Raw genomic sequence first — 25,782 nt, 5'->3', positions numbered from 1 at the left:
TTCAAGCCACCGGCCCTGCTAATGACACCCTTGCTCTGTGCAAAAGAAACGCCCAAATTAACTCAAAGCAAAGGTGAGACTCAAAACCAACCTGCTGGAAACCAAACCCCCGCTTTGCCCCGGAGCAAAGCATTTCTCTGGTGACCACGTTTGGTGGAAAACAGGATCCTTTGAGATGTCCCCTGTTGTTCCTGCCTCGCACCGGGAATTACAACAAGAGAAAAAACGCTTTTTTTTGGTTAAAACTGCAAAAGTGTCCCTAGGATGAATGGAAATCGTTTGCCCCAGCCTCACAGCTCCCTTCGTGTCCCCGTCCCCGCGGGGCCGGGCAGCCGGTGCTGGTCCAGCCTCTCTGGCCAGCTGCGGCCAGGGATGTGCAGAGCCCTTCCAGACAACAAAAGCTCTCCAGCTGCCTGATTTCCCGCTGCCTTATCTCCCTCCGCGATGGCCAGGTTATCGGGAGGTGGAAAAGGCCCCAGGACACCCTGACCCCAATTGCTGGGGGCCAGGAGCCCGGGCGGGGGGGGGGTGACGGCTGCAAGTGGGGGGCAAAGCTTTGCAAAAGGCGAAAGTGGGGGGCGGTCAGCAATCGGGGGTCCCATCCTGCGTGGGGCAGAGCCCTTTTTCTCCCGCTGACATCTTCACTGCATGCAGGGGGGGGTGGGTAAAAACTCCCTGGGGAGCAGCTTTGGAGCCAGGGTAAGCACCGAGACCTCCAGCCGCTTCCTCGTCACCTCCGCCCATGGGACAGCCCCGGGGATGCTGAGCCCCGGCGGGGCGAGCGGAGGAGGCTGCGGGGCCGGCCGGCGGGGAGAGCAGCCCCACAGCCGAGCGCCGCGCTTGTCACCCAGACAAGAGATCAATAACTAATTTCACTGCAGCAGCAGCGCCGGTTTTTTTCCAATAATTGTGAGCTGGCGGTGGGGAATGAGGCTCTCAGCACCGCTCCACACCAGCCTGCACCCGATCAATCGCCACACCGCTGGGGCAGCAGGAAAACTCATTTTTCTCCTTTTCTTCCCTCTCTCCCGCCTCTTCCCGCTCCATCCCTCCTCCTCCTCCTCCCAGCGTGGCACTGGCTGAGCCGAGGGCTGTGTCCCCACGCCGGGTGGGATGCGGGCTCTGGCTTTCCCGAGCTGTCCCCATGGTGGTGGGGGCAATGGCTGAGCCTCCCGTGCTGCCTCGACAGCCTTGAGCGCTTCGGTCCCCGTCACCTGCGGGCCGGACCCGGCTCCTGGTGCAGAGCATCAGTCCCAGCAGCTCGGATGAAGGCGGCAGAGGAGCGGTTTCTCTTCTCCTTGGTGGGATCGGGGCCTCCCAAGGGTGTCCTGGCTACTGGGCTCTGACTTTTGGCGGCCCATTGGTGCCTTGATGTGGTCCACATCAGCGATACAGAGGGAAATCTCTAGGTTTTCATCCCTGGAGCGGTTGGTCTGCTCCAGAACATGAGCCCTACTGAATTTCTCCCAAACTATCCTTTATCCCTTCTGCTTCTGTAACCCCACGGTGCCTCAGTTTCCCCCATATGTATCTATAATAGATGGGGCTAAGAACATCACCCCCCCCCGCTCCCTCCCACGCTGTTACGAGCCACCGTGGGCTCCATGTCACGGCAGAAGGTGTTGCTGGTGCCCAACTCACAGGGTAGCGCTTGGTTTTGGGGTCCTCAGGCTGATCTGCGGGGTCCTGTGATCCACAAGAGAGCAGGGAGCGATGCGTGCTCAGCATCTCCCTGGGATCGAGAGATGCTCAGCCAAGGGTGGAGACTGGGGCACCTTTGGATCTCTCTGATACCTCCAGCGGGTTTTGGGTGAGGTGCTGGGCTTGGGCACTGCGGGGAGGAAGGCTCAGCAATGCGTCTGTCACCGCAGCATCCTCCGAGCCCATCCAAGCAACGTACACCCGGTGCAGAGGGCAACAGTGCAGCCCCTAATTTAAGACCCCCTGCCCTGTTTCCCTGAGAGCATCCCCATGAATTAAACACCGCCTTCACTGCGGAGCGCCAAGCGCTGCCTGCATAATTTCAAAGTTTTATTACTTGCCTTGAAGGCATTTATTGATTGGGGTCCTCTCCAGCTGACGGAGCTTTTAGTATGGCCTGGGTTGGCCAAGCAAGGCTGAAATCTCAGCCTGTCCAGCTTAGCTGAGCTGTGGCTTAAAACCTCCATGGCATGGGCGCAGGGACACGTCTGCTCCCGGGAGCGGGGTCTCCATGTGCACGTCCACACCGGAGCCGTTTTTCACTTTGAGATGCTTTTTGGCTTCTCAGGCTCAGCCCAAGAGCTGGTTGCCCCCAGGCCATGCCACATCCCACGCGGGGTTTAACCCAGAGAAGGATTTTCCCGGGAGGGTTTGAGGTGCCTTTAGGAATCGGGGTGAGGGCAGTTTGGGGGGTTTCTGCCCTGTTGAGAGTCCAGGCACTGCTCACCTTCGCCCTGGGGCATGGGGATGATCGTGGGATTTGGGGTTTATGTGCAACACCCACTGTTGGGTGCAAGCGACAGCTTCCCAGTGAGCCCCGCTGTGTTTGCACACACACGTGCACACACACACGCGTGTGCTGCAGCAAGGAAACCAGGGGCAGGTCTCCACGGCGGGCGGGCTGTCGTCTGCCCCTTGGCTTGGCTTTGGAGAGGAGCTGGCAGCAGTCGGCATCGCCATCGCTTTCAAGCTCTCCCTGCCATTGCTGGAGGCTGTGGGGCTTCGGGGGCCACCGCACTGCCAGCAAGGGCCACCACGCTGCCAGTGAGGGCCACCACGCTGCCAGCGAGGGCCACCAACCCGCCTTCGTGCTGGGAAGTGGGTGCACCCCCCTAGCCCAAGCACCCCCTCACCTCCTGATGCCGGCACCGGGCTCCCCTCCCCACGCCACCGCCAGCGCTGGGTACCACGCACAAGCGGGGGCTTTGCCCCCTCCATCCCTGGCACAGCGCTGGGTCTGGTGGCCAGGACCCCCCCTCCAGCGGCTGTTTGGCCCTGGAGAAAACACAGCGGTTGGTGGTGAGCGTGGCCGAGCCGTGGCTCCGTGGCCGCAGAATTGGCCACTTCCACCCTCTCCCAGTTTTTGTGCCCTTGGGGACCCCCCTGCTCTTGCTCCCAGTTCCCCCCAGCCCCAGGGGTCCCAGTGCATGGCTGGGGCGAGGTTTGGGGGAGCAGGAGGGGGGTGGTGGGAGCCCCCACGGCTCCTTTAAGAAACCCACAACCAGCTCCAGAAACCAGCTCAAGGTCACAGCGGGAACCTGCGGACTTGGCAGCGGCGAGCGAGGGAGGAGGGATGGAGGGAGGGGGGAAAGCAGCCCGAGATCAAAATGAAATCACAGCCAGGGAGAGGGGACGGCTGGCGGCGCCGCGGAGGGGAGCAGGAAAGTGGGGTGCAGCAGAGCGGGGCATGCAGGGGGGGGTCCCACCCATGGGTGCCCCCCCGGGATTGCTGCGGCCCCGACCCCAGCACGGACCCTCGAGGCTTTGCTGTGTCCCCCGGCGCAGAGTCCTGCACCCTCCTCGGTGCCTTCCAATGTGCCCACGGTGGTCCAAGCCAAGGAAAGTCCCCTTGTGCCCCCAGAGCCGCCCCAGGAATGCTGGAGTCACGTCCCTCCCACGGGACTTCCCGGGCTCTGCAGGAGGTTTTCCAGCTCCGACAGGAGCAGAGCGGGAGGGAGCTGCCGGCTGGGAGGGTCGGATCCTGCAGCGGCTCATGGCATGGCCCACTCCCAAACTCTTACCTTATTTTCTTTTTAAAGCTGGATTTCTTTTTAAAGCAGCAGCTCCTGGAGTCCTGTGAGTCCTGGAGTCCACTGCTGAGTCTCTGCCTTTGGTTCAGGCCAGGAGCACCTTCGGAGCCATCCTCGCCAGAAAGCACAGGGGAAAAAAATAAGTGTTTAAAGGCTCAAAACCCAGGAAGTTAATAAAAAATAAATAAAAAGCCCTCAACATTTCATTTTTTTAATCTTTGGCATTGAAACAAATCTCACAGTTCTGGGTGCTCTGACTTACTCTCTGGGCAGCTAAAGCCGGGTGAAGCAAAGGCACCAGAGATGAAGATAAACCCCCTTCGAGCCAGGATGCTCACAACCGGGCCAGCCCACCCCCTCCTGGCCCTGGGGCCTGATCCTGCCCCACAGGCTGCAGCACATTCACCCGTGCAGGGAGCCGCTGGCTTAGCACAGCTGGGGGCTTTCGGGGCACACGCAGGAGCAAAGCTCCCACCCTGGAGGGTGGCTGCGGCCAGGCTGGGGCTGAGCTGCAGCTCCTTCTGGGGTTGGTTTGGCGATGCCCGATTTTCATTTTCATCACCAGAATTAATGTGTGGAGTTATTTTCCCTTCCTCCCCCTCCCCTTCCTCTCCTCTCCACTCTATACAGAGAATTTGATCATTTCTCGGAGCTCGGCACCATTAACATTCACTCCCGACGCGTGCGAGCCACGCTGCATCACCAAGCGCCGCCGGTGCTGCCGGCTCCGGTACCCGACCCCGGCTCGGAGGGCACCTGGGCATCAGCTTCTCCCTCCCGCAGCCCGGGCTGGGAGAGCCCCTCCGCCCCCCGACTCCAGGGTGGCTGCCCCGGCAGAGCAAGGGCGGGTGGGATCCTGGCCACCAGTTTTGCTCTGCTGGAGCGTGGGTTTTCCAAGAAAATGAAAGCCGAGGGGCTCTGGGAAGAGCACCCAAGCCGAGAGCACGGCCAAGTCTTGCAAGATGTGGTGGTTTAAGTCACGCAGGTTGGTAACCCGGGGCTTTCCCAGAGTCACGTAAATTTGCAGGCTTTGGGTTTTCATTAATAAAAGTTAACAAACAACTTATTATTATTAAATATTATTATTATTTAATATTATTAATGTTATGAAATATTGCAGACCAGGCAATAGCACCGGGGAGCCGCAGTCGGTGCAGCCTCATCCAGCCAGCACCGTGCCGGCTCTGCGCCTCGGCTCTGTGTGCACTATAGGTCTGTGTGCTATAGATCCATGTGCAATGTATGTAATCTATATGGGAAGCAGCCTGTGCTGAGGCTTTGCTTTCTTTGCTTAGCTGAGGTCTGAAGGGGGCCCAAGAGCTTGTGCAATGGGGAAGGGAAGAAACAAGGAGCCTCACGGCTTTAACGCTTGGCTGGAGTGTGGGGGGGAGCGGCGTCACCCGTGCCCAAACCCCACCGGGTTTCACCCCTGGGGTTCCCCAAAAGCCCTTTTGACCCCCGTTTCAGACCCTTCGCTCCTCCGCAGCTCCCCCAGCAGCAGCACTACCCGACCTGCAGCCGCCGGCTTTGCATCCAAAGGGATGCTGACGGGCAGCAGCAGCCCCGCGGAGGGAAAAGGGGTTTTTGCAGCAACCGCTGCCCTTCGGATTTAATTGAAGGCAGCGGTGGCAGCGCCTGCCTCTGTGCAGGCACAAAAGCCCACCTGCGCCCACCGCGCTTAACCCTTCCCTTCCTGGACACGAGTCCTGCCGGGGTGTCCAGCCTGGGAAATGAAATCGGCTCCGAATGGGAAGTGCAACTGAGCCGGCCCAGCCCAGGGAAAAAAAAAAAAAAAGCAGCAAAAGAAAAACAAGTTCGGAAGCTGGAATGGAAAAGAAAGGTTAAACCCTGCATGCGCTGCCATCCCCGTCACCCCACGGCGCGTCCCAGGCAGGAGCGGAGGCGAGGGCGAGCCCCGGGCTGCCGCACGCCCTTAGCAATAGCTGAGACGGTCGGTTTGTCCCACCAAGGCTGTGCAGAAAGGGGGGAATTTTGCTTTAGCAGGATTCCTCCTTCAACACTGCCCTTTTTTTTTCCTCCTTTCTGGCGATGGAGAAGGGAGCAGCCGGGTGCTGAGCCTGCCACAGCCCAGCCGTGCTGCCGGGCGAGGGCAAAGAGGCGTTAGCTGAGACGAGGAGCCAAGCGCTTTATTTTTAGTCTCAGTTTAACAAGTATTAATTAATAAGAGTGTAAATGCTAATGCCGAGATGACACAAACTGCGTTGCCTGAAACAAATGTTTGGGACTTGTCTGTGCCAGGATTTACAGCCGGGTGGGTTCATAGGGGCTAAATCGTTGCTCAAACTGCAAGGATAAGCCGGCTTGCTTCGGCCGAGCCGCAATGGGCTGTGCTGGGGGCTCGGGGCCGTGCCGGGGGCTCGGGGCCGGGCTCGGGGATGGGTCCCTGGCAGCGCCTTGCCATGCCACGCCGGCACAGTCCTCCCGGGCAAAGGGTTTTGCAAAGTGTGGGTCATTTTAGTCTCTCCCCGTCGGGGCTGGGTGGGTGCGGAGTCACGCCTTGCAGAAGGATTTATCGACCCAGTGAAGACTAACTTTGGGAAAAAAAATCTTTTTCCCCCGGTCAAGTCCCTCTGTCCTGCCCGGCCCCCGCCCGCGGCTTCTTGCCCCGAGAGCTCGGCTTGGCCGAAGGGTTGGGAGGAGGCTCGGGAGAATGAGGAGGTGAAGAAATACCCCTGGGCAGCAAGACCCGGTGAGTTTTGGCCCATCAGCACCAAAACGCTGGCTGGGTTTGTGGCATCCCAAAAATGACGAACTCGAAGCTCCGTCAGTATTCAGGCTGTAGAGTTACGAGGATGCGAAGGGCCGGTGCCTGCGGCGCTTGCCCAGGGCTGGAGACCTCCTGCCCGCGGGGGGAGCGCGGGGTCCGGTGCTGGGGCGCAGGGCAGCGGGTGGGAGGAGGAGGGAGTGGGGCTGCCCGGGGGCTTACCCTGGCTGCGAGGGGGTTTGGTAAGTCGGAGGTTTCCAGTGGGCTGTGGCCCCCGCGCTGTGAGCCGGGGGGAGGGTGGCTTGGGGTCCCGCGGGGGCAGCTCTGGGGACACGCTTAACGACACGAGCGGGGCTGTTAGACCTTTCCGGAGAGGCAGGTGCTCAGTCAGGCCGGATCCAGGCCAAGTTTTCATCCTTCTTTCTCCTTTCAAATGCAGGAGGGAGCTGCTACCTGCCTGACCTCCTGCTGCTGCTGCTGCTGCTGCTGCTGCTGCTGCTCAAAGCCGCCAGCAAGCCCTGCTCAGCTGGGACGGTGGCGGTGGCAGAGTGCAGGAAGCTGAGGAACGCGACCAGTGCAAGCTGGGCACATGCCATGCACTGGGAGCCGGGGAAACTGCTCAGTGTGAACACTGCATCCTCCCAGTGCACACACTGCATGCTCCCAGTGCTCACTCTGCATCCTCCCAGTGCACACACTGCATGCTCCCAGTGCTCATGCTGCATCCTCCCAGTGCACATACTCCATCCTCCCAGTGCACACTCTGCATCCTCCCAGTGCACATACTCCATCCTCCCAGTGCACACTCTGCATCCTCCCAGTGCACGCTCTCCATCCTCCCAGTGCTCACTCTGCATCCTCCCAGTGCACATACTCCATCCTCCCAGTGCACACTCTGCATCCTCCCAGTGCACGCTCTCCATCCTCCCAGTGCACACTCTGCATCCTCCCAGTGCACGCTCTCCATCCTCCCAGTGCACGCACTGCATCCTCCCAGTGCACACTCTGCATCCTCCCAGTGCACACACTGCATCCTCCCAGTGCACACTCTGCATCCTCCCAGTGCACACACTGCATCCTCCCAGTGCACATAATCCATCCTCCCAGTGCACATAATCCATCCTCCCAGTGCACACAATGCATCCTCCCAGTGCACACTCTGCATCCTCCCAGCGCACGCTGTGTCCTCCCCAGTGCGCTCGCTGCATCCCCCAGCCATGAGCTGGGGCAGAAGTGGGAGCTGGCAGGACTGCGGACACCCCATCCTTCCCATGCCAGGAGGGCTCCCCTTCACCTGAGGGTGCTCGGTCGCCATTTCGGGAAAGCCAGAAAGGGCTGAGTTGGTTTTCTCCAAAGGGCTGGAAGGACACAGCGCTGCGAGCGCGCAGGGAGGTGTCACGCTCGCCAGGGTGTGATGGGAGAGACGGTGGTTCAAGGCGGGAGGGTCACGGGGTGGGATGCTGGGGTGCTGCGTCGGGGCTCAGCAGTGCCAGAAAACCCCTGGTCTGGGGGTCTGGGGGACCCTCTGGAGCCACCCTGGTCACTGGAGCTGGGTGCTTGGCTGCTGCCACCCACAACAGTGGGAGCTTGGGAATTAGAGCAAATTATTCAGCACCCCCCCGCCACCCAAGCCGGCAGGTAGCCGGGGTCACCCCTGCCAGCGCGCTCCCGGGCAGGCAGCGCCGCAGAGCCGCGTCGCGGGGTGAGGATGCTCCGGGCTGGCCCCTCACAGCCCCTCGCCACCCCGCAGGGACCCAGCCGGGGCGCTGGGGGCCACACGAGAAATTCCTACCCCCAGCCTCGCTGCAGCCGGGCCCAAGGCGCCTTCCCGTGGGCTGGGCGCGGGGCCGGCGTGGTTCGGTTCGCCGGGGAGGGACGCGCGGGCGCGATGCGTGGCCGTGGCGCAGGCTCCCTGCTCGGGCTGGCTCCCCGAACAGCGCGCTGCCACGCCGCTCTTCAGCGGCTCCGTTCGTATCATCGAATTTTAATTTAGTTGGTTGAGTTCTTTAAACAGTGTGAACTTGCTAAGTGCTTTGCATATTTTACACTCATGAGTAACATTTATCAAACAGAAAGTACAATTAATCAAAGAGGGGAGCTTTTGTAACTCGGAGCAGTTTGTATTCTCTCTCTTTCTCCCTGCTGTGCGCTTTCCTCCACGTCTCCCTCCTCTTCCTCCTCTTCCTCCCCGCTGCCCCGCACCGGCCACGGAGCCAGGGCAGCTTCACTGTGCACTACACACACGTACACACTCTCTTTCTCCCTCTTTCCCCCCACCATACCATGTACACCATCCATATGTACGTAAAAATATGGCTTTTATATATATATATATATTTGTGTGTGTGCATATATATACACATACATCCATGTGCATCTATCTATATGCAAATACCTATATCTATCTATCTGATGTGTAAATATGTGTATATATGTATGGTATATATAGTATGCTGTATATGTATGTATATACATATAGGCATAAATGGTCCATTTACAGTATATATGTGTATATATACACACACGTATACACAGTTATTATACCCACAAAACTATACCCACAGTGTATAGAGAGAATTTTTTTGTATATATATACACTATACCTATTATTCACTATCTAGCATATAGCACACAGTTTATAGTATATAGCATACATTACACTCTATACAATAAATACATTTTATACGTTTCGGGCTGCTGGGGGTTTCAGCAGTGGCGGTGGTGATGCTTCAGCCTCCCGGTGAGAGCCAGCGGCCGAGGGAGCGAGGTGGGATGGACGGTCCCAGCCCCGAGGCGGCCGCCTGGCCAGCAGAAGCACCCGAGCAGCTCTCTTTGGGGACAGCGGCCGGTGGCCGGTGACAGGGACACGGGAAGCCTCCTGCGCAGGAGCGCGGCCGCAGCCTCCCAGCCCGCGTCCCCTCTCCTTGCTGGGTGCAGGGGATGAGGTGCGGACCGGGGGTTGCTTGCGGGACAAGCAGCAAAGGGACGCTGGCCTCTGTCCCCAGGACACGTGTATGCATTGTAAGGGCAGGATCACCCAAACCGCGTCGGGTTTCGGCTCCAAAGACCCCGGGGTGATCTGGGGGTGAAGCCTGTGCCAAGGGCTGGCACCGGTGCCGGAAGATGAGAGGTGATGGAGCATGGCTGGCGCAAAGGGACCCGCGTCTCTGCCACCCCTCCGAGCGCCTTGGCGGCTCTCGGTGAGCGGGGAGAAGCCCTGACCTAATTCATTCCGACTTCCCAAGCCCTGGCCACGGCACGGCGGAGGCGGCTGAAGGAGCCGGGCAAACGTGGACGCAGGGGCAGGCTCGGCCGGGGTCAAACCCCGCTGCCTCGGCAGAGCGCAGGAGGTGGGAGCATCCTGCGTGGTTCCCAGTAAAGTACCTCGGGCTCTTCCCAGGGCCTCGAAGGGCTTCGTTGCTCTATTAATTGCCATTAATGGCAGCAAACGGGGCAGCAGGCGCCCGCCCGGACCCGGGTTAAATGCCGACGAGGGAAGGGCTGTGCCAGCGCTGCAGGACCTGCCTTGCAAATCACCTGCAACAACATGTGCCGTCCTGGTCACTTCTTCTCAAAAATGATAGTGCAAAATTAATTAGAATTAATTAATCAGAAAAGGGTAATAAGGGTGATTAAGCACCTGGGGAAAAGAAAAAAAAATATATATTCCTGAAGAGCGATTGCAGCGCCGGTGATTACCTTGAAAGGCAGCAAGTGAGCGGGAGCAGGAGGAGAGTGTGCAGGGAAACAAATGGGCTGGAGAAGAGGGTCTGGGGGGTGTTTTCTGTCTCGTCGCACAAGGAATTACCGAGTGACAAGATTGAAACCGGTCAGAGGAAAAGCATTTCCCGGCAGCAGCGGCCACGGGGAGGCAGCTGAGCCGAGGAGGGGAGCGGGCGGCTCTGCAGCGCGGTGCTGCCACGTTTCGCAGACTTGGCTTTGCACAAACTGGCCCCAAGGTTGGACCCGGCTCCAGCAGAGAGTGGGACTCAATAGGGCGTCCTCGATGGTGGCACCTTCGTCCCCAGCCCTGGCCCTTTGCTGGGCTCAGGAGTGTGGCAAGACAAGGGACGCTCAACGGATTTCTTTTTCCTCTCTTAATTTTCAGCCACACACTGTTGTCTTAATAATAATAATATAAAATCAAAGGGAACGTTTGCAAGCGAGATTGGCCCCCAGTTCAAGGTCTCATTGAAACCCGAAGGGCCGATGCGGAGCCCCAGCGCCGGGGGGGGGGACGGGAGCACTGTCCCCTCCCTGCCACCACAAAGGGCTTTGGCGTTGGGGAAGGATGGAGCGGGAGGCTGGGGCCGAATGGAAAGGGTCTGCGTGAGCCCCAGTGCAGTATGATGAAAAAAAAGGAGAAAAAATGTCTCTTTTGGGAAGCAGGGGGAACAAATACTGCAGGCTCCCGTGGGAAATAGGTGGCATGGATGGGATGCAGATGCCCCATGACCTGCTGGAAAACGCAGGTGACGACCAGAGCGATGCAATGGCCGCTGGCGGCTTCAGTGAGGGGAAAACTGGTGGGTTTTGGTCATTAAGGTGCCGGTGCATGGGGGACGCTCGGTGCCAGTTCACCCCCATGAGCCTTCCCAAACACCACCCCATGCCGGGAGCAACCGGGCGCTGCTGCCCTGTGCTCAGTGTCCCCTCCCCCGTGACAGATAGCCTCATTTCCTTAAAATCTGGAAAGCAAAATGGGGCAAAAGCAGAGCTTTCTGTGCTTAGAGATGCTCTCGCTGAGTCCCCAACTCCGCAGCCGGCTAAACACGCACCCCCTGCCATCAGCCTCCGCCTCGGGTCGCTGCCATCCCTGGCACCCGTGGGCCCTTTCGCAGGGACTTGGGGGACCTGGGTGCCCAAAAGCTGTCCTGGGGTGACAGCTGCTTGCCCAAAGGTGGGGTCTCCCTTCCCTTTCCACACAGGCACCATGGGGGATGGCAAGGGGCTCTGGCACCGAGGCTGCATCCTGGTTGTGCCATGGATTTTTGGATGGCCGTGGGGTGAGCAGCTCTGTTTTGGGGACAGCAAGTCCTTGTTGGGGCCATTAGGGCATTGTGGGGTGTAAGTGGGTGCTGGCTGGGTGGGAATGGGCCCCAATCCCCCTGTGCCCGTGCAGTGTTGTCCCCGTTGCCATTACCTTCCGACCGCTTTGGGTGATTTCAAGCAGATTTTGTTCCTACAGCGTTTGTGCAAGTCGGTGTCCGGGGGAAGGCGAGGGAGGGCCCGGTGCCCTGCTGAGGGAAGGGCTCACACCGTATTAGACACCAGAGAATCCACAGCAGCCTCCTTTCCTCAGGGACACGGCTGCAGCCAGCCCAGTTTTGTCACTGTCCCCACAGTGATCCCCTTGGGAAAGCCTCGCGCACCTCCTCTCCCGTGGGAGTGGGGGGGTCAACCCCGTCCAGGTGGGGTGGGGGTGCAGACGGGAGGCGATGGGGTGGGATGTTCGCCCTCGACCGCAGACCGTCACGGGGGAGGGAGGGGGGGCGGCAGCTTCCCCGGAGGGGACGGGCTCGGCTGCGCAGGGTGCAATGGGAGGGGGCCGCTGCTGTGATGAGCCTGCCAGGCCTCAGCTCCCCGCCTTGGCCCGGCGGGACGGCGCAGGGCGGGGCAGGGCGCGGGAGGGACGGGGACATCACCTGGGACCCGCCGGGGCGCCGGGTGGGCGCGGGCGGGCGGTGGGTGAGTGCCGGGTGGGTGCCGGGGCGCAGGTGCCCGGTGCGGGGGTGCGGGTGTCAGCGCCGGGGTGGGCGCAGGGGCACGCGCGGGCCCGGCTCCCCCCCGCAGGACGCAGCGAAGTTCCCGCGGCGGCGGCGCCGCAACGGCGGGACAACAGCGCCCCCGCGCGGCCGCGGCGGGACACGGCGGGACCGGGACGGGACCGGGACGGGACAAGGGCAACGGCGGGACAGGGACGGGGCAGCAGCAGGGCCGGGCCGGGGGCAGCCCGACCCCGACACCCCCTCGGCTGCCAAGCCCGGGTGGTCCTTGTCCTGCTCACCCGCCGCCCTGCCCCGGGCCCCGCCGCCCCCACCGGCAGCCCCGGGCCCTGCCATCCCGGTGCCGCCGCCGCCGGGCCCCTGCCCCGCAGACCGCCGCACGGTGCCAGGCTGAGGGCCGTGGCAGGGGGCCTGGGGCGCAGCCCCCGGGCGGGGGGGACACGGGGGCACGAAGCCCCGCTGGAGCCCGCGGGCAGCCCCGGGGCCGCTCGTGGCACGGTGCGGGCACAGGCCGGGGGCAACGGTGCCCCGCAGCGGGGCGGGACGGGCCCCCCGCCCTCAGCCGCCACCCGCCGCCGCCCCCGGCCCCGCCGCGGGCCGCCCCGGAGCGGGCCCCGCCTCCCGGGGCGCCCCCCCGCGGGCGGCCGGTGGGAGAGCGGGTGAGGGCCCGCCCCCCCGAGGAGACCTCACCCTGACGTCACCGCGAGCGCCGCCGCCTGGTTGGTGCCCGCCGCCGCCCGTCACGGCGCGGGCCGGGAGAGGGGGGGGAACAGAGCGCGGCCGCCGCCTGAGGTAACCGGGGGGAGCCGGGCGTCGCGGCCGCCCGGCCCGAGGGAGCGGGCGGGACCGGGCACCCCCCGCCCCCGGGGCCGCTCCGCCGCCCCGTGCCCGCAGCGCCGTGGGGGGGGGCCGGGGGAGCTACCGGGGCCGGATCCGCCCCCCCCGGCGGGCAGGGCTGCAGCCCGGCGGCCTGCGGGGCTCCCCGGGGGGGCCCACGCCGCAGCCCTGGAGCGCGGGGGGTCCCCAGCCCCGAGCCAGGGGTACCGGGGAAATGGCTGGTTTAGGCCTTGAACCAGGAACCGCCCCCTCGCACCCCCACGGGCAGGGCTGGTGTAACCCCCCCCCAGCCCCTGGGGATGGGACCCCGGTGCCCCCCCGCCCCGTTCGTCCTGAGGACCCCTCCGCCCACGCACCCCCTTTCCCTGCCGCCCCCCCCCCGCCTGCAAACGGCCCCGGGGGTTGGGGAAGGGGCCCCACACTGGGGTGATCTCCCCCCCCCGAAGGCAGAGAGGGCCGGTGTGGCCTCCCCACGGCAGCGGGGGTCTGCGGGGCGAGTGCCTGCCTGCACCTGCCCGCACGTCAGCTGGGGAGCTGCCACGTTTCGGGGGCTCTGTGGGAAGGGGAGACGCCGGCACCGGGGTGCACGCTAGTGGGTAGAGTTCTTTCGCTTGGGTGCTGTTGACCGGTGGCCTGCGACACCCTGAAAAACATCGCCAGGGCGTCACCAATTTGAACCCAGGGCCAAGGAAGGGGTGACACTGCCGCGAGGGCGAACCGGGGTCCCAACGCATGAGATCAGACGGCGGCGCTGCCTGAAGTGGGGCCAAACCCCTCCACGCACCAGCTGCCCCTGTGGCTCAGCCTCCCGACGCCTCTGAGCTATGGGGACTCCAGCTCCTGCCCCAGGAGGGTGCCCACGGGGTCGGGACGGCTCTTACCTCTGGCTCCCTGGGGCTGTGGTCGGCCTCACTCACAGTTGCGGGACTAAAGGGGTGATTTGGGACTAAAATCCCGTCTTTTCTTCCCCTAGATCACAGTGCAGACCGGCTCCCGGCCCCACCGAGCCAAACTGGATTTCAACCGGTGATCTGTAAGGTGAGATGCTGCGTCCCCCTCTCTGTCCTCGGGCTGTTCAAGACCACGCGGGGCCGCCGAAACTGCCTAAGCTGCCATAGAAAAGGTTTTGTGTCTAATGGGATATTTGCCAGCAAATTCAAGCCACGAACACTATATATTTCTTTATTTGTAAAGGTGTTTGAAGTCCTTGAATTTACCCTTTGGCCACCTTAAATCTAGTTTCTAATCCGCAGCGCAGTTAATCAAATCCACAGTGGTTTGAATTATGAGATGTCTGGGGGGGATTTATAGCTTGTATTGCTGATTATGCCTTGACTTTATTATATTGCAAATATCTAACTTATGGTCATGGCTGAGATTTACAATCCTCAGGTAGGTGCTTAGGATAACTTTCAGCAACTCCAGATGTAATTGGAGGTGACTGATGGGGCTGTCGCCACAGATAAACGTGTAATCTGTAAAACGTTAAGACAGGGAAAGAAAAGGCAGAATAGGTGAAAAAGGAGGGTCAGCCTTAAAAAAATAATAATATAATTGGGTGTATTGCTGAGCAAGGCTCCGGGGTGCCTGGTCTGGCTGAGGCATCCCTGCCCGGGAAGGGGTTTTGGGCTTGTTGGTCTCCAGAAAATACCAGGATTTAGGTCTTTGTTCCTTCTTGCTCTCAGCTGAAGGTTTTTAGCCCTGGGGAGGGGAAAGGGGCGATAAATAGAAATTGGAGTTCTCACAGACGCCTGCCTCCCTGGTTCGGGGGGGCGTTATGCCTGCGGCTCTTTCGGACCTGACTGGCGGTTTCTCCCGTCTCGGAGGAGCAGCGAGTCCCGCGCGGGCGCGTGCCCCTCGGCCAGCATGACGAGCGAGGTGGTGGAGAACGAGTTCGAGTTTTACTCCAAGGCGGAGAAGTACTGGAAGGACGTGCCCGCCACGGTGGACGGCATGCTGGGGGGCTACGGCCACATCTCCAGCATCGACATCAACAGCTCCAGGAAGTTCCTGCAGAAGTTTCTGCGGGTAGGTGGCACGGTCTGTCACGCTCCTAAAGCCCCATCCTTCTTCCAGCACGGAGCTGGGCTCTTCCCTCTGAGTTGCTCCATGGGATCCTCCGTGGCGTGCGTGCTGGGAGAGCTTTGCCCTGCAATGGGTCCCCCATACCCCAGCCCTGTCCCACGTGGTTGCCCCATTTCTCCTCTGTGGGTACCTCGTAGTGGGATTCAGCCCCTCATGGTTATTGTTCCAGGATGGCCCCAACCGGACGGGGACATCCCGTGCTCTGGACTGCGGGGCAGGCATCGGCCGGATCACCAAGTGGCTGCTGCTGCCCCTCTTCAAGACGGTGGACATGGTGGACGTGACGGAGAACTTCCTCACCAAGGCCAAGAGCTACCTGGGAGAGGAGGGCAGGCGGGTGCGCAACTACTTCTGCTGCGGCCTCCAGGACTTCAGCCCCGAGCCAAACTCCTACGATGTCATCTGGATCCAGTGGGTCATCGGTGAGGGTCATTCGGCTCGCGGGGGTCTCACCAGCCTGTCCCCCACCCGGCTTCCCCCGAGGGGCAGGTGCCCCACGCACTGGGGAGAGCTTTGGGCAGGAGAGCGTGAGGTCTGTGTTAAGGATGAGCATCACAGCGTGGGTGGGAGGCTGGGTTGGGGACCTGCCCTCCGTGGGCACTACTGTGGGGTCTCTTTCCCCCAAGCCCTCGGAGGCCAGGGCAGAGGTGTGGGTTGGATGGAGTTGGATAGAGCCCGCGGGACACAAGTTGGACACCCCCAAGCTAAAGCTTTCACCTCAGGGCTCGAGTATTTGGCTGCCCGGATCAGGAGGGATCCCAACCGCAGTCTCCTGGTCTCTTCCCCTTTTATCGCGTGCTGCCTGGGGGTCCTGCCGCAGTCACCCCGTGCCCTCTAACACCCGCTCTGCCCCTCCAGGACACCTCACTGACAACGACCTCTCCGACTTCCTGAAGCGCTGCCGTGCCGGCCTGCGGCCCAACGGCATCGTGGTCATCAAGGACAACATGGCTCAGGAGGGAGTGATCATGGACGATGTGGACAGCAGTGTCTGCCGGGACCTGGACGTCGTCCGTAAGATCATCCGCCGAGCTGGGCTGCACCTCCTGGCCGAGGAGCGCCAGGAGAACTTCCCCGATGAGATCTACCACGTCTACACCTTTGCCATGAGATGAGGGCGGCCGGTGGCGGGAGAAGGTCTCTCTGGGGCCAGCTCGGAGCATGGGCCAGCACGGTGGTTCCTGCCGGGGTGGGCGAGGACCGTGCCTTTACCGCGGGGTGGCAGACAGCGACGAGGGTGTCGTGACTTCCTCTCTCCGGGGCTGGTGACAAGGATGGGGCTTTGTCTTCCAAGTTGCTGCTGTTTGTGAAAAGAGGTGTTCGCCAAATACATTTTCCTGCTGTTGCACTTCTCCACGTGGGCTTTGTCAGACGCAGCGTTGGCTTGATGCCACCTTCGGCAGCTCCGTACGGGAGCAAGAGGGTCTCCCCTGCAAGAGTCGTGCTCCGTGGGCACCAGCGGGGTGCTGACCACAGTCGCACAGGGCTCCCGTTAGTGAAGAGGAGCTCGGAGCACCTCTGTGAGGGTCTGGGCTCCCCTCCTCGCTTGGATGTTTGACTCTTTCCCACTCTTGAGCTTGCTGCTGCTCACAGCAACAAGCTGGGTGAGGCAAATGGGAGAAGTCTGCCATTTCCCTGCGGTGGGTTGGGGAGGTAACACCGGGTTCTGGGGTTTTGTGGGGCCTCTCCTTTAAACCATGAGCAGGTCTCCCACATGTGCAGCAAAAACGGAGGTGGATGTAATCCTGGGTTCCCCATGACCTCCTCCAGGGATAGGGGTAACGCAGACAAAGCCCTGCAGCCCTGGGAGAGAGCTGGTGTGCTCTGGGCATTAACGGGAACCTGCTCTGAGCTGCCTCTGGACCCCCCAGCCCGTTACCGCAGGCTCACGGTGATGCCCAGCACCTCCCGCTCGAACGCTGCAACGCTACAGCTGCTCCCCCAACACCATCACCCGGCTTCGAACACCCCCGTCTCCTCCTTGGCCACAGCCACTTCATTTTGCCCAAGTCTGGTCACGTGCTTGTGCCAACCTAACGCAGCACAACGCGGCCAACGCTGGCACGACAGCTTGCCAGGTGGGTGAGAAGACCCCAGTTACAGCCCGTCCCTCCAGCTGGGCTCACAGGCGATTCCCCCCATCCCCGCAGAGCCCTCTCCTCTGCCCTGTCTTTCCCGCAGAAGAAACAAGCCCCTTGTCGTTATTACAAAAGGCCTCGTTTAATTGCTCATTTCCCATTCCGGACACCAGGGGAGTATTTGATCACATTATTATTTTTTTGTTAAACATCCATTCATCAAGATGCACAGCTCCAGTTCCGCGGGGTGGGAGAAGGCAAAACACAGGTGCTGCAGGGAGGGCAATGGGGGGAGACAACCCTTCTGCAGCCAAACTGCCCAGGGATCCCAGATCCACCTGCTATAAATTCCACCTGCTCAGAATAAATTTTTCCTCTTTTCGTCCTCTTCTGCATCTGTCCCCCATGACAAACAAAACACAAACAACAGAAATGTGGGGGGCTCAGCTTTGCGGCCAGTCTTTGGCACGTCAGGAGGAAGCAGATGCCTAGAAGGGGGAGCTGTGGCAAGGCTGGGACACGGGACCTCCATGTCCAGCCCCAGTTTGCAGGTTCCAGTAGCAGGTTGGAAAGAAAACCCCGAGTCCCACTGCAATTTCTTGTTCCTGGGAAGGAGGCACTGGAGACCAACGTCCAGCAAGTCAGCAAGGGGAAGAGCCAAGGAACAGGGAGGGAGGCACAAGGCACTCGGCAGTTAGCCGCCCGTTCCTTGTCCTCGCAAGGGAACACACCACGAAGCCGAGAAACATCCATTTGTCTGTTTGTTCTGGAGCCCAGCACCTCTGAGATGTCCTTGGTGGATGGTCCTCTGTGCCAGGAGGATGGGGTGCTCCCAGCAGAAACTCAGAGGGTGCCGAGCAGCCGGCCACCGCTGCCAGGCTCGCTTGCCCTCACCCCCATCACGCTCCTGGTTTCAGAAGCCTGCGTGAGCGAGGAAGGCATCCGCATCCACGCGGAGATGCCGGACCCGCCTCCACCACGGCTGCTCCCACCAGCAGGACCGAAGGCAGGAAACCAGGACACAGATGCCAGCACTCTCCTGGCATAGAGATGCTCTTCTCCCAGCACCCCGAGGCACCTCACGACTCCGCCGCTCGCCTAAGGCACTGCTTCACCCACCCCGGACCCGGCAGGGCTGGAAAGAGAGGGGACAGGCTGCCTGTCCAGTCACACCACCCCAACCGCCCCCCCCACTGGTCCTGCCCGCCAGGCCTTTTCTTAAAATCCACACAAACCAGCCCTCTGCCCCAGTATCCGGCTCCCCGATGCCCCGGGGCTCTCTTCACCCCCAGGGAGCCACAGGGCTCCGCCTGCCTCCCCGCGATGTGCCCCAGAGCAACAAGGCCTCCACAGGCGTGTGTGCAGCGTCCTGCTCAAACCCCCCCCCCCCCCAAAAACGCAGCAGACACGGACATCGTGGGCAGCACTGGCCAAGCCGTGGGCACGTGGACAGCACGGGGACAGTCCACCTCTTGCGGAGAAAGCTGGCCCAGAGCAGAGATTTGGTGGCTGTAGGCACACCACGACCGCGGAGGCGGGGAGACGGAGAGGCCTTAGCCAGGCTCAGAGGTCCTCGTGCCCAGCAGCAGCGTGGTCAATGAGGAGGTACCACTTCAGCCTGTCTGGAAGAGGTAGAGCCTTGATTTTGACATCTACTGGCCACGGTTTAAGGCGCTGCCGGATAAACACCCTGCAGAGATGTTTCAGTGCCTGTGGGGAGCGCTCCAGCTGCTTCAGAGAGCAGAAGAGAGTCCTGATCTTCTCCCCGTGGTACCTACAGCTGCTGGTGTTGATCTCAAAGTTGCTGGGCAGCTGGATGGCTTGTGAACTGGCCATCATGAGCTCCAGCAGAGTCTGACCCTTCTGGATGAGGTCTGTAGAGAAGCTGTCATCTTCGGAGACACTGAGGTGCGAGCAGAGGCACTCGAAGACAATGTGGAAGCCTGACCAGCAGGAGGGACCGTGGAGGGAGCAGTTGTAGGCAGCACCCGACTCCAGCAAGAAACGCAGCAGCGGGAAATGGCGTTTGAAGCTTTTGAAGCAGAGGTGGGTGAGGGACTCGGGGGCCGGGCACTCGCTGGGGTTGGCACCGTGGGCCAGCAGCAGCTGCGTGACACGAAAGCAGAAGCGATTGATCACCTGTGCCTCCTCAGCGTTGCTGCACACCATCTCTCCCAGCAGGAAGATGACGTAGGTGAAGACAGTGTCACCATCTTTGGTGGTGGCTCTGACGTCCGCACCTGGAGGAAGGGACAGAGAACGTAACTGGCATTGCAGACAGCGAGGCCAGGACAGCACCAACTGTGGCACTGCTAGACTTAACTCTTGCTCAGGTGGGAACATAAAAGAGTTGAGAGGGCAGTGCCCGGTGCTGTACAAAGAACCAGCCAGCGCTAGGCCTGGAGGGATTGTGCATGGAGAGGGGAGAAGGTTGCCCTCACCTCCTTCCAACAAGAGACGGATGCTCTCGGTGTTGTGGATCTGGACACCGTCACTGCTGGCCAGGGCGTGCAACAGCGCTGTCTTTCCTGCAGTGGAGCAATCAGTCAGACAGATGAAAGTAGGGTGACACCCCAAAAGGCAGGAAGAAAAACCATCCACCCCACCAACCAGACAGCCAAACACGGGGAGAAACAGCCCCTCCCCTTCTGGCAGGCTCCCGCTGTCCCCGTGATGGTGCACAGCTGTGGGGACAGGGTCACAGGCCACACGTGCAGGGTTGGTGGTGGCCCCGGAGGGCACATGTGCCATGGCAGCGTGGGCACCACAGGGCTACGGAGGCACAGCCCCCTCCCATCTCCCACGGACTGCACAGGGCTGGTTTCAGCCCCCTTCTGCACCTGACACAGCCAACGAACAAGGAGAAAGCACAGAGCACCAGGGAGGTTCTGCAGCCTGCACCCAACTTCCAAACCAGTTAGTTTACAACCAGAGAGCATTTGCAGCAGCAGGACGGAAGGAGCCGGACCCCGTGCCCTGCTCTAGCCCACCCATGAGGGCTGACTGCTGGGAGCATCCGGGCTGGGATGCGCACACGGACCGTTTTTGTCAGCTGCGTTGACATCGGCCCCAAGCTGAAGCAGCCGCTGGAGACACGGCAACCGCTCAGGCTCCTCGCTGGCCAGGTCGAGGGGACTGCTCTCATGGATCTGCACAGAGCAAGAGGAAAAAAAAAACACTAGTAAGTATTAAAGACTATTTGTGAGTGCCTCCGGAGAGTCGCTGCTGGGGCTGTGGCCAACATAAGAGCATATTTCAACCCATGCCCAAAAATCAAAGTGAACCTTCCCTGGTGTGTCCACAGGGAGAGGTTTGTCTACCCCAGCCTCCTCCCACCCATCGCTCCCCGGCAGAGCTCGGCCAAAGGCAACCTGAACTTCTGCCACAGCGTCGGAGCACTACGGACCACGGACACAGGAGGTCGCCAAGGGGAAGCGGCACGCAGTGAAGCCCGGGAGGGGGGAGCAGGGAGGGCTGTCCCCACACGCCAGTCCCTTGCAGCTAAGTCTCACGGGGGCTGAGCTTGGCCGTGCCCAGGCAGCTAAGCCCGTACCCGGTCTCTGCGGTTGATGTCAGCCCCGTGGCGCACCAGGAGCTCCACCATATCCGGCTGGTTGCGGAGCACTGCGATGTGCAGGGGGGTGTAGTAGGTGACCGGATCTGAGAACAAAAACAGAGTCAGAGAGAACTAAGGGCTTCCCCAGAGCGGCCCTGGCACCTGCCAAAAGTGGAAGGGGGCAGCTCGGGAGGGCCCTGAGAACACAGCGATGCCCGTGAAAACAGGGCTGTCACAGACACCCAGGTCCTGCTTTTGCAATGACTCCATCTCTGGCAAAAGTCCTCAGAGGTTCAGACTGGTCCCCAAGCCCCTGGCCATCCCCCAGTCCATCCCCCAGTCCATCCCTGCGGCTGGGTCTGGACAAGAGCCACAAAACACACCCACGCTATCCCAGCAGAGTGGGGGTCTGAGCTGGCAGCACCCCCTCTTTCTGCCCAGCTATCACCGCCTCCCAGGGCAGCTTCTCACCAGCTGGTTCCTCCTGGCCAGCCCGAGGAACAGACCCAGGCCCAGCCCCCTCCTCACCAGCCTCACCTTCAAAGCTGAGGTCAGCTCCAAACTCCAGGAGGATTTCTGCGGCGGGGACGAGCCCCAGCTCAGTGACCTTCAGCAGGGCATAGCTCACGCCTTCCTGATAAAACGGGGAGTGGGTCTCCCTTTCCAAGACTCGTCTCACAGCTGAGAGCTGGCTCCTGTCGCTGCCCAGACAGGCAGGGCTTAAACACACAAAAACAACCAGTTACTCAGCGGAAGGGCACGCTTCTCAGGGGTGTGTACGGGTCAAAGTAGAACCAGGGAAGAAGAAAAATCCCTGGTCCCCTCTCTTGTAACCACCGGGTCTCCAACCTGTTGGCTGTGGGGTTACGTAGCAGCATCAGGGTCACAGCTGACCCCCCCCCAGTTTAGGTTTTATTGCCATGGGTCAGGCAGAAAGGGCTGGTCCCGGGGAGCACACGGAGTCCCTGTGTTTGCTCTGCTCCACCCCCACGTTCCAGAAGCAAGAGGAGAGTCCGTGGGATGAGCTGCTCACCGGGACCGGGGTTTGTTCCCAGCCAGTGCTGTGTCCGACCTCGGCCGCGTCACTGAGCTCCAGCTATCGCCCCCTAAAACATCAAGTGGGTGCTTAGCCCCGTCTAGTTACCTCTCAAGGGCGCTCTGCCTTTCTGCATCCTGTATCGCCAGCAACCCCAAGATCTCGTCTACCAGGGGCTGATACTCGAAGATGATCCTGCGGAAGCCGTGCAGGAAAGGCATCGTGCTCTGCTACGCCCACAGACCGTCCAGGGGCCTCCAGCATGGCAGTGGTGTCTTCCCCCACGCAGGTCTCTGGCAGGCAGACCTCAGCGCTGCCTGCTTTCCAAAAACAAATGAGCCTTTCCAGCAGTTTTGCATTTATAAAAAACCACAGCCTTCCTCCCTCCTTATGTGTTTCTCAAAGGCAACAAAGACCAGCGCAGGGATCTCCTCCCACACGCCACAGAGGTGTATTCAAATTATCTCCTGCACGCAGAGGTGCAAATTGGAGTTATCTGGGCGCAGGAAGACAACACGCCAGGCGGAGCCCAGGCTCCGGGGAAACTGCATTTGCAGAGGCTCTGCCACAAGCCCCCATGTGCTGGGGGTGCCAGGGGGAGGGTGGCCAGGGCGGAGAGGGGCTCTGAGGTGCCTGCAACCAGCAAACCCCTGCCTGCTTTTTGGGGGGAGAGCAGGTTTGGAGCAGCCCCCGCAAGGCTGGGGACCCCATAACCCCCTGTGACCCACAGGAACCAGTCCAGGGGCCATCAACTCCCCCCGCCCCACTCCGTGACCCACAGGAACCAGTCCAGGGACCACCAACCCCCCCTGTGACCCACAGGAACCAGTCCAGGGGCCACCAACCCTCCCGTGACCCACAGAAACCAGCCCAGAGGCCACCAACCCCCCCTGTGACCCACAGGAACCAGCCCAGAGGCCACCAACCCCCGCTGTGACCCACAGGAACCAGCCCAGAGGCCACCAACCCCCCTGTGACCCACAGGAACCAGCCCAGAGGCCACCAACCCCCCCTGTGACCCACAGGAACCAGCCCAAGGCCACCAGCCCCCCAGCGCACAGGGCGGCAACCCTGGGGGGAGACCCGCGAGGCCCGTAAATCTCACTACACCCCACGGGGGCAAGCGCTGAGGGGGAGAAAGCCATAAACCCCCAGCACCCCGGAGGAGGCCGGCGCCAGGGGCCCCCGGGACCCCACCGAGACGGCCCCAGCGGCCCCTAACCCCGCCGCACCCCATGGGGCGAGTCCCCGGAGCCCCACGACGAGCCCCCGAGTGCCCGCAGGGTCCCCCAAGCTCCACGGGGTGAGTGAACCGGAGGCCCCAGCAACCACCCTCCCCTGACGGGGGCCGCCCCGGGCTGAGACCCCCACGACTCGCCGCCCCGCACCTACCCCGGCCCCGCCGCCGGAAGCGGAAGTCGCCGGTTGTGCCGGGTGGGGCGGGGCCTCGCTCGGGGGCGGGGTCTCACGGGGCGGGGTCTCACGGGGGCGGGGTCTCACGGGGGCGGGGCTGCGGCGCGGCCGGCAGGGGGCAGTACGCGGCCGGGAGCGGCGCGGCGGCAGCGCGCGGGGGCGCGCGCGGCAGGTGGGCGGGGCGGTCGCGGCGGACACGGGCCCGGGCACCCCCGGGGCACCCCCCGTGTACCCCCCGTGTACCCCTCGGGCACCCCCCGGGCACCCCCCGCGCTGCCCCCAGGGTGTGGGCACCCCCTCGCGCACCCCCGCGGTGCACGCTCCGCCCCGTGGGCGCACACCGGGCGCAGGTGCGCGCGGGGCGTTCGCACACCCGCGGCAGCGCACCCGAACCTGCGCCACCCCACGGGCACCCCGGCGGGCACCGGCCCGTGCACAGACACAACGGCCCCAGGCGCACCAGCGCAACCCCTCCACAAACACCCTGGGCGCGCACGGCTGCTCCCACGCGCACGGTGCGCACCCACGCACACACAGGCACGCGCACAAGTGCACGAGCCAGTGCACGGGCAAGGTGTGCACACGCGCACGCGCACGCACACCCACCCACCCCCCCCACACCCACACCCCCGCCCCCGCATCCCCCTCCAGCGCCTGTGATGGCTTCAGCTCCAGTTCTGTCACCCGTCGGGGAGTGGGTGTGGGTGGGCGTGGGTGTGCGGGTGGGTGTGGGCTTGGGGGTGTGGGTGTGGTGTGGTTGTGCAACCCCATGCACCAACCCAGTTCCCCAACCAGCACCCTGCCCTCCCGGGAGCACCCACCACCGGGGCTACTCACACCCACCCAGGACGGGCTGAGGGTGCTGGGGAGGTGGCACCGAGCGGCTGCCACCTCCCCGGGGCTCGGGGGGCTCGGGGAGCTCGGGGGCTGCTGCCCACAGCACGCTCGGACCCTCTCCTGCTGGAAGAGCTGCCAGGGGAAGTGTTAGCCCAGGATTTATTGGTATTATTCTCATCATCATTATTTTTATTATTATGCTGGTGGAATTGCCCGGCGCGGGGAGCTCTGGAGCGCCGGCAATAGCTGGAGCCGCCTTGGGTTTCCTATTTACGTATTTATTTTATTCTGGTGGAGCGCTTCCAGATTTCAGCAGGCAGCCGTGGCCCGGGGGCAGAGGGGGCGAGGAGGCCGTGCCGGTTGGGCATTTTTCTGACATGCCGTCACGTTCCCCCCTGTTTCCCACCCTTCCTTTCCCCACACAAAGTGGGATGCCGGGGTGGGGAACCCTGCTGCCTGCAGCCCCCTGGCCCCGAGCCCACCTTTGTGGCAGGGCAGGGGGTCCCAAGCCCTTTGCAGAGCGGCTGCTGGCTCTGGTGCCATGGGGAATCGGTGCCACACGGTGGCACCTCGCTGGGCAGCTGCTGTGGACCCCCCCCTTGCAGCCCAGCAGCCCCCGTGGGTGGGGTTTGGGGGGCATTATCCCCATGCCATCCTGAGTGGGGGTGGAAATAACCCCATCCAAGCCCCCTGGGCAGGGACCGGAGGGGAAAAACAGCAGGAGGAGTAACGGGGAGCGAGGATTTCTCCCTCTGCATGGAGGATGCTTTATGCCCCTGTGAGCCACCTTCAAACCAGCGCAGCCCGGCCAGGGGGGACCCCATGTCGGGTGGCCCAGGCAGCCGAGACCCTCGATCCGGTCCCGAGTGCCTCCTCGCTGCTGCCGGCGGCTGGGTAAGCCCCAAACCCTCCGTGGTCCAGTAAAACCCTGGACCCTCCGCAGTCGGGGTGGCAGCACCAGGCACAGTCACTGTCCCCAGCTGCATGACGGGGAGGTCCAGCCCTCCCTCGGACACCATTCTGGGGGGAAATGCCCCCCACCCTCCCCACCGTTGGCTGGGAAAGGAGGGCTGGTGAGTGTGGGTCACCCCATTGCCATCTCTGACCCCAGCCATGTTGGCCCTGGGGATGAGGGGGGGACCCCGGGCTGCCCCAAAGGGCCCCACCAGCCCGGCCGTGCCCCCACGAGCCCTGCAGAGGCTTTGCCCCCACCCCAATAACCCCCCGGGCTGGAAAGGAGCCTTTGGGGGTGCAGTGTAGGGCCAAACCCAGCTCAAAACCAGCCCTGGGAGGTGTCAAGCCCAGAGACCCAAGGGCTGAAGCCCCTCCCTGGCCATCAGCACAGCGAGGCCGGCGGGAGGCTGGGCGCACGGGAGCCCTTCTCCGGAGCATCCCTGCCATGGTCCTGCCGTGACCATGCCACGAGCCATGGCCTCCGGGGAGGTGACTCCCCATCCCCACATTTCTTGGGCGAAAAAATCCTATTTGCAAACAGGGACGTCGCTGGCGCGGTCGGCCGGGGCGTTCGAGTGCCCGGCTAAAATAACAGCGTCGGGATCTGCCCCCTTCCTCCCCATCGCCTTGGCGGGGCGGACTAGGAAGAATGCGAGTTGGCTATCCATCAGGGAGACAGAGCAACAGCCAGCCGAAGAAAGAGGGGCATTTTAGGAGGAAAGCCAGGGAAATTTGATCATTAAGAAATCCTCCTGGCTGTCTGGGGGAATTTAATTAAATTGCTGGAAAGGGCTGTAAGCACAT

The 25,782-nt window shown here is 62.0% G+C and overlaps 2 protein-coding genes across 5 annotated transcripts; one reads left to right on the top strand and one right to left on the bottom strand.

Moving 5' to 3' along the window:
• The first annotated feature begins 12,867 nt into the window (after positions 1-12,867).
• NTMT1 (N-terminal Xaa-Pro-Lys N-methyltransferase 1) lies at positions 12,868-16,452 on the top strand. 3 transcript variants are annotated; one of them, XM_075170291.1, is made up of 5 exons: positions 12,868-12,974; positions 13,993-14,057; positions 14,852-15,047; positions 15,274-15,526; positions 15,963-16,452. In XM_075170291.1, exons 3-5 carry the CDS (start codon positions 14,886-14,888, stop codon positions 16,217-16,219), a joined length of 672 nt encoding a protein of 223 aa, XP_075026392.1. In that variant the 5' UTR covers positions 12,868-12,974; positions 13,993-14,057; positions 14,852-14,885; the 3' UTR covers positions 16,220-16,452. The 3 variants fall into 3 exon arrangements, with proteins under 3 accessions (XP_075026392.1, XP_075026394.1, XP_075026393.1); XM_075170293.1 differs by having other exon boundaries at positions 14,846-15,047; XM_075170292.1 differs by having other exon boundaries at positions 13,993-14,142.
• An 847-nt stretch (positions 16,453-17,299) lies between these two features.
• Positions 17,300-23,209, bottom strand: ASB6 (ankyrin repeat and SOCS box containing 6). 2 transcript variants are annotated; one of them, XM_075170290.1, is made up of 7 exons: positions 23,167-23,209; positions 21,883-22,091; positions 21,276-21,457; positions 20,736-20,842; positions 20,223-20,331; positions 19,624-19,710; positions 17,300-19,422 (listed from the first exon to the last, which is right to left on the bottom strand). In XM_075170290.1, the coding sequence occupies exons 2-7, from the start codon at positions 21,993-21,995 to the stop codon at positions 18,746-18,748; spliced, it is 1,275 nt and encodes a 424-aa protein (XP_075026391.1). In that variant the 5' UTR covers positions 21,996-22,091; positions 23,167-23,209; the 3' UTR covers positions 17,300-18,745. The 2 variants fall into 2 exon arrangements, with proteins under 2 accessions (XP_075026391.1, XP_075026390.1); XM_075170289.1 differs by lacking the exon at positions 23,167-23,209 and having other exon boundaries at positions 21,883-22,510.
• Between the last annotated feature and the right edge of the window lie 2,573 nt (positions 23,210-25,782).

The sequence above is a fragment of the Calonectris borealis genome, chromosome 21 (genome assembly GCF_964195595.1).
Source record: "Calonectris borealis chromosome 21, bCalBor7.hap1.2, whole genome shotgun sequence".
NCBI lineage: Eukaryota > Metazoa > Chordata > Aves > Procellariiformes > Procellariidae > Calonectris > Calonectris borealis.
Note: the sequence above shows the minus strand (reverse complement) of the source record. Positions and strands in the feature narration are given on the sequence as shown.